The following is a 12,652-nucleotide window of genomic DNA, read 5'->3' as shown; positions in this document are numbered from 1 at the left end:
TTCTCCTAAACATGAGGTTTTGAGAGCGTTTAATTATAAAGATTCAATTTTGAGGTTTATTTTCTTGGACACAAACCAATCAGCTTAAAAGCCGTTAAAGGCTAATCTAAAAATGTGGAGCAATCTACTAGCCTTACTAATACTCAACTTAATAGTATTCTAAATCAGGGATTTGTTCCAATCATATAGTTACTATAGCGTTTGTGTGTTCAACATTATTTCTCGAACACCTAACACAACACTAATATATTGCCGCTCGTTACGTCATTCGTGTTGTGTTCAGAGCTAAATAATAGTACCATTTGTATTGAAAATTACCAGCAATTTGTTACCGAATAATTTTATATCCATACTTACATTCATTTATTGTTAGGGTACAAAATAAAAACACCAAATCTTGTTTAAATTTTATTTTCGTAATATTCAATTCAACTGTTGACAGATAACAAATGATCTTACAATATCCAATTTGTACATAATGACTTAAGAAAATATGGCAACACTCATATTTAACAATACATACGTGAAATCTGTAGTCATCTCATACTGTTAGTAAATATTCACGTAGCGCAAATGACTATGAAGGAAAAAATTCTTATGTCCACTAATTAGCCTAAACTTTTATTTCGAAAAATAATTTAAATTACGATACAAATATTTAACAAGTGAAACTTCAGCTGTCAATGAACAAGAAATGACAGCCATTATTGAATACGACTTCTATTATGCCACAAATTTGTCGTCAAATCGGGGTACGGAATCTACAAGTCGAGAAGAAGCTAATTATATGTTAATTAACTGCACAATTTTGAACTATAAAATTGTGTCGCTAATTGGTGTTAAAATGTTCACATATAGTAACGTATAGAGTAAATTGGTTTGAATCACAAACAATGCGAATTTACAACGTAGTCTGCATCACATGAAAATACTGAATAAATATTTATTATTAATATTTTGTACAGATAGCGCGACAATATAGTTTCGGAGCCTTACTTTGACCTTTAAAAGCAAGACTACATACTCTAGGATTCAGTTCAGAAATGTGATTACGAATATTCAAAGACAACGTTATTAATATGGTAGTCTCTATGATCGTCTTAGATGTAGTTGGCAAGTGTTAATGTTTGACATTGACAGCAAACATGCCTGGCGCTACCTGACATTTTCCAAGCTAGCGGACTAAGTTCCTGAATACATAATGTTCGCAGACTAACGTTGACAAGAAGCTAATAAACATCGTAATCGAAATCACAACATTAAATCCCATGAGTGGGCATAAGACAAAAGTTAAACGTTTCACAATATCAAACTATCAAGACTAATGCTCCCTTTTTCAACAACTTTCTTAGTAAATATTCACTATCGATAATTCACATCTGGTAGAGTAGAGTAACAATATAAGAAACCATGTGATTTGTCAACCGATACGGATGTTATGTAATATCCGCATTACCATGTATTGGCGTTTTGCGTATTTTAGTAATCTCATCTATGCGGAGTAACACGTTTTTCGTGACCTAACGCGAAGTTAATAAATGTCTTAAATACATTTTTAAAAATGAGTGTTCCCGCACGTGTTAACGAATCACAATCCATCACAATAAGCATTCGTTGAAAAACTTGTAACCTACGCACGTAACAAAGACATGTAGTACATTAAAATTGATATGAATGTTATTCTAAAATTCATATTGTGCGCAAACGTACGAGAGGCGGGAAGACAATATAACACAAGTTTTTTAACGAAGACCAAAATAGTGCATTCAAGTTATTTACCTCTCATATCGATTTAAAACTTTCAAAAGTTAGTCTCAATACGTTATGATGTAATACTGAAAAATACTTCGTCGTCTCGAACCTCTAAAGTACGACTAGGTATTAACTTTTATAAATTTCAGAAAAATCCTATCTAGATACGTCTACTTTTATAATACCTACGTTAAACAGAAAAATTTCCAAGTCATTTCAGAAGACAAAATTCATATAATCTTAATAATAATGACACTGACACTTTCAAGTAAAATTTCATTTATAAGCATGAGAAGCCAGTTCTATTTTTGTATTAAAATTATACCCATTTATTATTTTGAAATTAGTTCCAATTTGTAATTAAATATAACCAATCAAATTATAATATTGAAAGAGCTATTTTAGACTCGCTTTAGCTGTCAGCACCACGCAATAAAAATAAAGAATTCGACCAACGTCATAATTAACACACGTGACGTTAAGTGAAATCCGAGAAAATTCGATTCTGGTAATCATGAGTTGATTAGATATGATATCTGTGGATTGCATCTGATGACCGTCATTGCAATAAAACGATAAAAACGTTTAGCAATTGTGACCATAGTCAGTTTACGAGTTCTGAATTTGATAGAAAAGCAGAGTCTCTTCAAAGATGAGGCTCTTCAGGGTTTCCTTGGGTAGATCGTCCAGCTCCATCGTGAACCGGAAAGGTTCTTCAGCTACGGGCTGCGAACAAAATATTATATAAAATATGTTGCAATCGACTGTTCCACTTGTACAAAACTTACACTTATTAATTAATTATCTTCATCACTTATTAAGTACTTAAACGTCGTCTTTTGCTTCCATTAAACAATTTGTAAGTTACCGACTAAACTTTAGTTTGTAAAGTAAAATAATACAGTTATAATTTCATTGTTAATGTACATTTATTGTTATTTATTGTAGGGATTTTTTAAAACTTATTCTAAGATAAGTCTGGTAACTGTACCAGTCTAACTAGAAAAATGCGCGTTTTTTTCTTCGGAATATATACCCTGAAACATTTTATAGGGATTTTGGATTATCTATATGCCGTTTCGTAAATTTAAATTATCATTAAAAATAGAAAGTACATACATTTTTCACGTAACATATATTGTGTGGCTCCCCAGCGAAATATTGCAAATCAAATAGAAATTTCTCGTGGGAGACGTAAAATATTGTAATGGAAAATATTTATATTGAAATAAGTCGTATTTGTAGACCATTAGTACAGTGGAACTTTTCTCATAAAGTACGTATCACAGTATTAGTCATATATTTATAGATTAACTTTTATTTTTATCAAGGAAACTATATAAATTATTTGCAACAAAAAAAATGATTTTGACAAGAGGAGGTCATACTCGCTATTAGGTTTTTACATTTGTAACTTTATTTAATTATGAAAAGTAAGAAAACTCTACTTCTACAAACTACAAACAAACTTCTACAAACTTCTTTATTGACAATCAATTCTTATTGTTTGACCGTGCACATCAGTTTTAAAAAAAACATCAAAAATTAATTGAAGAAAAATTCCAGAATTCACTTCACGCCTATTAATTTACTCAATTATAAGTATAATGACTACGTCAGACAATTACATTTCAATTACTGAAATCGACTTTATCTACTACGTGGTTAACACTGAAAATAACTAACTGGCACGTTGTACACGTGCCAGTTAGAAAAATTGCTTTAGATATTAGACTCTTTGGTAACCTATGTATATTGCATTCATTCGTCATTTGTTTTTGTGAATTGGTGGCAAATCTAAAACTCTTGTTACACGTGAAAATGAACCTAACGCGAGAAAATGTTCGGTCAATGATTTATTATGACTTTCCTTGTGGGCTTACTCAACAACAAAGCTATGATAGGCTGCGATTAGCATTTCTTAATGAAGCCCCATCTCGTGCCACTATTTACAATTGGTTCAACGAGTTTAAGCGTGGACGTAGCAATCTCAATGATGATCCGCGTGAGGAACGTCCTATAACAGCGATTACTAAAGATAACATCAATGCGACGCATGATAGAGGAAGATAAGAGAGTGACCTATCAGCAGATATGGGCAAGCCTAGGCATTGGTATGAGTCAAGTTCAAAAAATATTACATGAACATTTAGGCTTCAGGAAGCTTTGTACCAGATGAATTCCCCATACTTTAACCGACGACCAGAAACACCTTCGCATGGACTGGTGAAGATGTGACTATGGCAGGTGTCGAGATAATGAGTAATCTGCCATACAGTCCTGACCTGGCGCCCTGTGACTTTCATTTATACTCAAGAAGTAGATAAAATTCGAGGTATACGCTTTACGAGCCCTAATCATGCGGTGGAAGCGTACGAAAATGCCATAGAAGAGACCCCTAAGGAAGAATGGGCCACTGCTTTTATCAGTGGTTCCATTACGGAGGAACGGAGATTACTTCGAAAAACAATAAAAGTATTGGCAACTTTCTAAATTAAACCGTTTTTCATTTTCTAAAATTTTTCAGTGTTACCTAGGTATTATATAAACACATAATATAGTAGTATAATATAATAGTATAATAAAACTAAAATTGTAACGTATCTGTATGAACACATTTTATAATTATAAATTTAAGTTCTTGGAAATTGCCAACGCGAGAAGAACTTAATATAAACGGTTTTGGTCTCTTGGGCATTAAATATAAATAATAAAATATTTTTTGTACCTGCGATTGCGTGTTATACTACAAAATTCGTTTAAAATAATCCTCTGACTAGTTTAATGTGCATCCAAGTGGAGTTATTTTCTCTAGCATTTAATTACACAAAATTTCAGTTGTGAAACTCGGTGTGGTTTAAATAATTATACGAAGAGCCGCACTAGATCGTGTCGTTGGGTCAGCCCGCTTGGGAGATCTATGTTTTAATACAATTTTCTCCAGGGTGAGGGGCGGTCAGAAAGTTCTGGGGGTGAATTTACTCATCCAGGTAAGCGAGCTAATTGAGTGACTCATTGTTAGTATCTTTACCAATTTTCAGCCTAATCGAGTCATGGAGTTGTCAACGAGTAAACGTAATCGTTAAAAAGTAAATCGGGAAGAGACTAGCCGCTATGGAAAATATTGAACACCGTTATATTATATTATATTAAGTTCCTTCAAAGAAAGACATCTCAAACTATCTTACAAGAGATGTTAGCTATTTATGGGAACTCTGCTCCTGGTAAAACCATAATTTATAAATGGCACGCCCTTTTCAAACAAGGAAGGGACTCCATCGAAGACGACCCCCGACCTGGACGGTCGATTGAGTTGAAAGTTTTTTCAACTTTTTCGATTGGAAGATGCTCGGCTAAAGAAAAAGCAGCCAAAGGGAGGAAGTTATAGCCCGAATGCTTGCTGGTGATGAAGCTTGGGTTAACCATTATGAACCTGAGTCAAAGCAAGAGTCGATGCAGTGGCATAAAAAAGGCACACCTAAGAAGTACAAGGTGTCTCAATTCGGCCGGAAAGATGATGGCGATTCATCAAAAGATTTGATGAATTATAAGGAACGTGATGTGTCCGTGACGGAAGAATACTACCTCCTGTGTGCTCCTTTTGCGCCAGCCCCAGTGCACACCACCCATGTTGCGACGGCTGCCATTCACCGATTTTGAACAACTGCGTCAACCACCCTACAGCCCAGACCTGGCCCCTAGCTACTATTATTTGTTTCAAAAAATAAAGAAAAAACTTATGCGACGGTGATAAAGTGATGTCGGCAATTTCGGCCTATTTTGACGACCAAGACAAATCTTTCTTTTCGGCGGTATTAATAAGTTATTTGACAGATCTAATAAATTTATTTGGGGTAAGGCAGAATACATTGAAAAGGAAAAATAGTTTAATGTTTCATTTCATTACCCTTCCCTGTCATGCCGCGAACTTTTTGACCGCCCCTTGTGCATTCGAAGAGATTGATAAAAAATTAACCATTTTAACCTTTTTTTCTTTAATCATGTATGAACATAAAAACCTAACTTTTTCAAACTGAATCTTGACTATATAACGACTTTGACTTTTGCCACATAATATTATTTACTATTTATTTTATCTCCAAGACGCAACCTTACACCACACTGGCGAAATGCGGTTCGATAGTACATCGCATATGAGCACGCCATCCACACGATGTTTACCTTCAATATAAGAATATTGTGTTTTTTTTTTGTAACATTTATCTTAACCATAATTGTGATGTATTTTAGAATAGATAGCGTATATAGCGATAGATACATTTAATTTGGATTATATATGATATGGTAAACTTTAATTGGCGATACAACCCTCGATTGGCCTTGAATCAATGTGTTCCTTGTGTTGTTGCCTGACGTACGCGAATTTTTAGGTCCAAGGCATGATGTCTTTGCCGTTCGAGCGAGTGTTAAATGGGCACATAGAAATACATAAATACATCATCCTAACATCGAACGCTCAATGTTGAGAAACCGTCGCTTTAATTATGTAAATTTATTGCATAATCGTAATGAAATAATACCCTGTCAGAATATTACCTTCGAGAGACTCAGTAAATTGAATTATGATATTATGAATATACAAAGTCCGACTAATTAATTAACATGCATGACGCGTGTAATGGGGTTTATCATATTATTTACGTGACAGGGAGACGTGTTGTGTGAAATACTGAATAAAATAAACTTTAATTAAACGATAATGTCAGTTAAACGTAGGTGTGGAATTAATACTTTAGTTGTTTGTTGAAAGCAAACGGACGTAAAGAATTAACAGGAGTAAAAGAGAGTAAAAGCAAATGTTTAAGATGTTTTTTTGAGCGGACATGTTATATTTAGGTTTACGAATCACAATCAAACGACTTCATCCGTCGTTCGGTCTTTTGTTTTACATTCTCATAGCAAAAACGGTGAGATAGTTTTTAGTATATACCGAGTTTATCGAGTTAGAGTGTATTGTTACATTCGGCTTAAGTGACGTTACTACTGCCTTTTAGCCTTCAAAACCGCAAAAGAGAATTAGTATTTTATAGTTTACCGAATATGACCTGTAACTGTGAACTTAATGTTCAGGGATTGGTTCTTAAATCGTTGTAATATCTAAGTGATCTAGATCAAGCGAGTCGAAGGTATTGTACGATGTGAAGGATGTGAAAAAGTTCTCACTACAAAAAAAATCGCTAAAGACACAGGTAACATTCTTATTTCCAGGCGTTTCAGACGAAGATTAATAAAGGCGTGTGGCGACCCTTGACAATCGTTACGTCATGCGTAACGGGTCGCCTCTTATACGAATGCCCACGAAAAGGTCTAACATATAACCTACATCAATACCGTCTAATACGATTTCTTTTGAGAATGAGATTTTTTGAATGCTTTACAAATGAGCTAGCGTTGGTTTCCTGCAATTTTTTTTACCGTATATATAATATTCTCATATGTATTTTTTTAAATATTGTTAAATAATAATATATTTAAACTATTTACAGATGATTCTACTATTATATAATATTTTATATTTCTAAACGCTTCGCGGGTTATAAGATTTTTGATTCTAAAGGGAAAAAATGTTTAGAAATACTTTTAAAATAAAATTTTTGGCTATATATAGATTTTCATATAAATATAAACGCATATAAAAAGCAAGGCTTTCTGTTTATACTTTTACTTTTTTCAATAAACGCGAAAATGAATTTGTTAAAAATTCTTCAAATAAATTCTGTCGACACGAAAGCGATAAAGCTTTTGTAGAAGTTCTTTACGATTCTGTTTGATAATCACGCGTTTCACCGCTATCGTTCTGCATTCTAAATCCGTCGTCTGAGCCAAAGGCGATTATAGCAATTGCAAGATTATCTTCGGAGAGTACGGTCTAACTTAGCCGCAAGCCATTAGGATATTAGCGGAAGAGTCACAAATTTATTAAAAACGCTTTTCTTAAAAACGGGAACTTCCCGTTATTATTTTTATTATATATTTTTGAATAACGATGATTATATCGCTTGTCTGAATAGTCTCACGGCTAATCAATATTATTATTAATACGAAATGTATTTTATATGAACAATACTTACTACAAAATCAAATATGGGAATAACCAAGTAGAAAATCTGTAAACGTGAACACTCGTAGTCATCGGAAAGGGGAGACATTTTAATATCCGTCGGAATCACACGTAGTAATTACAGTATCACACATCGAATGGCTAATCTTTATATATTTGCGTCGCTCCTGCCCACATTATTCATGTTTAATCATTTATTTTTATATGTCTTTTATTATCTGACAGAGATCGAGGCTTAACACAATGATATGTTACATGCTATTTTGATCTTGCATTATGCTGTTATTGTGAATACAATTTTCAATATTATTTTTAAAATGGGTGTGGGAAGGTAGTAGACAGAACTGATTGATTTATTAGTTCGTCCACTATGTGCGTACATGTCCAAATACATTAAAATTTGGAGAATTAGTTTAATTAGTTAATTAGGTTTAGAATTCTATATAAAATTATCATTTATTTACAGGTAATAATAAGAAAAACAAGAAGGATCGTTATTTCTTTGCTCACATTGTGGGCTAATAGCGAACGAGACGAAATCTCTTTAAAAAATAGGCCACTTTTTAATCGCGTCATTAAAAAAGATAAAAAGTGACAGGTAAAGTTATAGGGCATGTGATCGTATGTCAGCCGAGCTTCGCCTTTAACATTTGTGGTGTTTCATCTCGTAGCTTCAGGGTGAAAAGGTCGCTACAAGCCTGAAGTAGACGGTCGCATTTCACAAATTTATTATACAAAGGAATATTATAATTAGTTGTTACTTCAGGACAAAGTAATGTTGACTTTTTCAAACATCATATCAATATCTCGAGAATGGCTGGGCCGATTTGAAAAATAATATGTAAAGAAAAATACTAAAAACGACAATTAACTTTTCAGTATAATATATTTGATGACTTTTGCCTTTTTAGAAATGAAAAATTATCACTTGATTGTCATATATTTATAGAATCCATCCAAAATTTGTGTTTCATAGTCTGGGGTCACCACTCCGGGACCGATAACTTTGGTCTCTTTCAAAATTTGGATATCATGTTTTAACACAAACATTCACCGGGTCATCTAGTTGATAATAATATTATAAACTCAAAAATACTGATAGTAGGATTGATTTAAAAATATATTGAACAATTAGAATGCAATATCATCATCATCACATAACATGCTAAAATTATTTGAAATAGTTGCGCCAATCCAGTAAAGACCGCTTGTATTTTATTTTATTAGTTAGTGAATAATACTAAATAATAAAGAGAAAAAGGTTATAAAAAATAGTTTTCAATCCATTGTAGAATGAATGAGATTTAAATTCAAAGTAAAAGTTCCTCTAATCGGCTATTTTAACTGACAATACAAAAGATTAATGACGCCACTTTATCTAGTCTATAAGCCGATTAAAAGCATGATCCTAAAAACATTCAAAACCTTCATTACTAGGAACTAAAATGTACGCAATGCAATTGTTTCAAGAAAGATAATATGTATTCATTTCTATAAAATCTACGACTGGTAGAAATTACGCTAGGTATTTAAAATAAAGGAATCGAACATTAAGCATGACGCTGCTGGTATGGTGTTCTTTACGTTAACGTTATTTTAAATGAAACATATACTATAATTATGTAAAACAAAAAAACTTGGCGATTAAAAATTGTGGCGGAGAGTTTGTTGCCAGTTATTCTGTTCCGTTCTACGCCCTTGATTTGAGAACTGGCAGTAAATGTAATATTAGAATATAATTTATATCTTTTTTTTTGACGTTCATAAGTGTACATTGTGTTACTATATGTTTAAATGATTTTTGACGTAGACATTTATCTTTAAGATAAAAATACTGCTAAATTATTATAACAAAAAACAATAACTAACTTTAAAATATAATAACTAAAATATATTATTAAAAGCAGTCCCTTTAGGCAAGATTCCGAAAATACTGACAGCGTTCCCACTTTGAATAGCTAGAATAATTCTTTGTTCGAGGTAGCTGCCAGCTCTTCGGTCTCCTGCGATATCGACATGTTATGTTTGCGATACCAAGGACCAGAATCCCCGTCAACAAAGACGTCGTCTAATGAATGCTGTGAGTTTATAGTAGCGATATTGTGTGTCCTATTTATTTAGTATTATATATTTTATTTTTGATTCGTATCATTATCGTATTGGGTTAAGTAACTATAGTGTATGAAAAAATAAATAAATTTATAAGACATATATATTGAAGATATGTATTTATATTCGAGATGTTAAGTAACTTCCGTATCATCCAATACATTTTTCAGACTTCTGTTATTTATTACTTTTCATTCCAATTAACGATAATCAAATGTAAAAGTTAAATAAAATTTATAAATGTGTCTAGAAATTACGTCATTAATAACCTAAAAGCCTGTCTTTACTTAAAGAATGTGAATCTATAACGAATATTTTATTACCTTTTCAGTAAATTGTCGGAAATCTTATTTGGATACATATTGAGTCAATACGCTCGTGTATTGCTCGTTGTCAATACTATAAATATCTAACGACCTCCTTAAACAACTTTACGTGACTTGAACTTTTGATTACTTGTCACATTCAAGAAGGTAATCACTTTTATATTTGTTCGATTCGAATATCCCTTAAAAAGCGCGAAAAAGATGGCCGAATTGTCGTGTTACAAAATGTAATAAAATTTTCTTATATGCTATGCTAACACTTGTCAATTAAAGATTTTACAGAATAATACTAAATAATAATTATAACTGGAACGCTCTAGCATGCCGATAGATATAATTGCCGGCATTGAATATGTTTTAGAACAGTACAAACCAGTCGCGAACGGAATTACGTTGTACAAAAACTTATTGAATTCGCTACTCGCTACAAAATAAAAATAAATAAATTTACTATGCTACAGGTAGGACAGGAGTTTCTCACTTTCCACAATATAAGCGGAAGCCGTCTAAGATCCTACTGCTCTACAGCTAAACAACCAGATGTTTTTTGATGAATCATATCGGCAACTTAATTGCCGGTAATTGCGGGTATTTTTTTATAGGTAACCTGTCGCACATCCATTGCATACCACCTCAAGATTAATTTAAAAGCTGCAGAATGGAGCAGTTGAATTCTATGCACAACATTGAGTCACATTCGAAAAAGACCTTTATTAACTACACCCTATCTAATTGAAAACAAATGAAGTATGAAAAATATTATTAAAATAAATTTTCTTTAATGGATATAAAAGTTAATTTATTACGATTCGAGTGCGTAACGTGTCAGAATCTCGTTTATAACTGTTTATTTATGTATTATGTAATTTTATGTGAAGACTCAAGGAAGCTGTGACGCCTATCGTACGAACCAAATTGTGAGGATAATCAATAAAGTCTAATACATACCTCGTCGTGTGGGTCATAGTACTGTTCGAGGTATGGGTGCGCGAGCGCATCTTCCACAGTGATGCGCTTGTGGGGGTTAAACGTGAGCATTTTGTCCAGCAGGTCCAGCGCACGCGGCTCCGCGTTCGGGAACAATTGTGTCCAGGGTACACGTGGTTTGTACGGCAAGGACTCCAGGTAACCTCGAGCCTTGAACAAAAGTTATTAATTATCAGTACTACAGCAAAACACAATAACAAACAAACAGCTTTTTTATACAAATGACATCTTTGTCCAAATAAAAACGTCATTGCAATTATTTTAATTACAGCAAAAATCCCTTTGATGTCACTTAATTTAAATAAATATTTTTGAAGGTATCAAGCTATAGGCTATAAATAAGGCTATAACGGTGAAATACCACGACTACTTTTATTATATGCATGGATAAAATCAAGAACCGCAGATAGTAATATATAAGCGTATTGAATTTTACAATATTTGACTTCTCCATAGGAAAATCTTATTTTTAATGGTTAGAATAGTTTATTTATACAAGTTTGACTCGTACCGTGCAAAGCCATGTTCATTATTCATTATATACTATTTTTAATAAATTATACATTTTTAATACATTATTCCTTAAAATAACTAATAATATTTTGGACCATAGGTTTGACACCAATTGTAAATAACATAAGTTTAACATTATGTTAATGTTCTTATTACAAGACATTGCAAAAATTTATATGACATTTGCATGCCTATTGATATATGGCTGATTGTGCGGATATTTGTAGTTGATCGATATAACATTATCTTGACAAATAAAAGATTATAATTTATATAGTATTTTTTTGTAACTCTAGTGGTGCTGTACATCTTGATCGCAGATTTCATACCTTTCTTTGTTTTTTTTTAAAGGTGACTGACCTACTATTTGTCGAACGCACGATGTTGTGAGTACGCTACACTACGAGAATACTGCTCTAATTAAATTATTTACAAAACGAGTTTACAGAATTTATAGTACAATCACTAGAATCTCAATTCTACAAACAATATGCGATGAGATATCAAAACAGTTATCAAAATTAAATCTATTTCTAAATTCATTAAACATGCTCATGGTTTTCCTATTTCGTAAACTAACTCGAAACACTAAAAATCTCGTTAAAACTTTCCACACAGATATCAAACGTTTGGCTGACTGCAGAAGCAAGCAGAAACAAAAGTTTAGACCCTCGAATTGGGATTACATTGTGTAAGCACAACGGACCTTCAGAGTGATATGCAGAAAGAAGAATGAAATTCCTGAATGTAAAAAAACTATTGATTATTGAATTATGGCACTCGTAGTTCGCGTCTATGATTATTACCCAAAGTGCCTTTTTTGACTGGAGCTAAATGTGACGCTGCGAATTTTTACCCAGAATATGAAATAAGGGAAAGTTAT

General features: G+C 32.7%; 1 protein-coding gene across 1 annotated transcript in view; it reads right to left on the bottom strand.

The window, feature by feature from the left end:
* Nucleotides 1-395: 395 nt before the first annotated feature.
* LOC123720050 (mitogen-activated protein kinase 1) overlaps nt 396-12,652 on the bottom strand; it is a 57,989-nt gene continuing 45,732 nt past the window's right edge. Inside the window, exons 7-8 of the mRNA XM_045676492.1 lie at nt 11,218-11,406; nt 396-2,478 (exon numbers count right to left, since the gene is read on the bottom strand). Coding sequence (XP_045532448.1) covers nt 2,362-2,478; nt 11,218-11,406 — 306 coding nt within the window. The 3' untranslated portion in view covers nt 396-2,361. The remainder of the gene's footprint in view (nt 2,479-11,217; nt 11,407-12,652) is intronic.

This window comes from Pieris brassicae, chromosome 2 (genome assembly GCF_905147105.1).
Source record: "Pieris brassicae chromosome 2, ilPieBrab1.1, whole genome shotgun sequence".
NCBI lineage: Eukaryota > Metazoa > Arthropoda > Insecta > Lepidoptera > Pieridae > Pieris > Pieris brassicae.
This window is presented reverse-complemented; position numbering and strand designations above follow the sequence as displayed.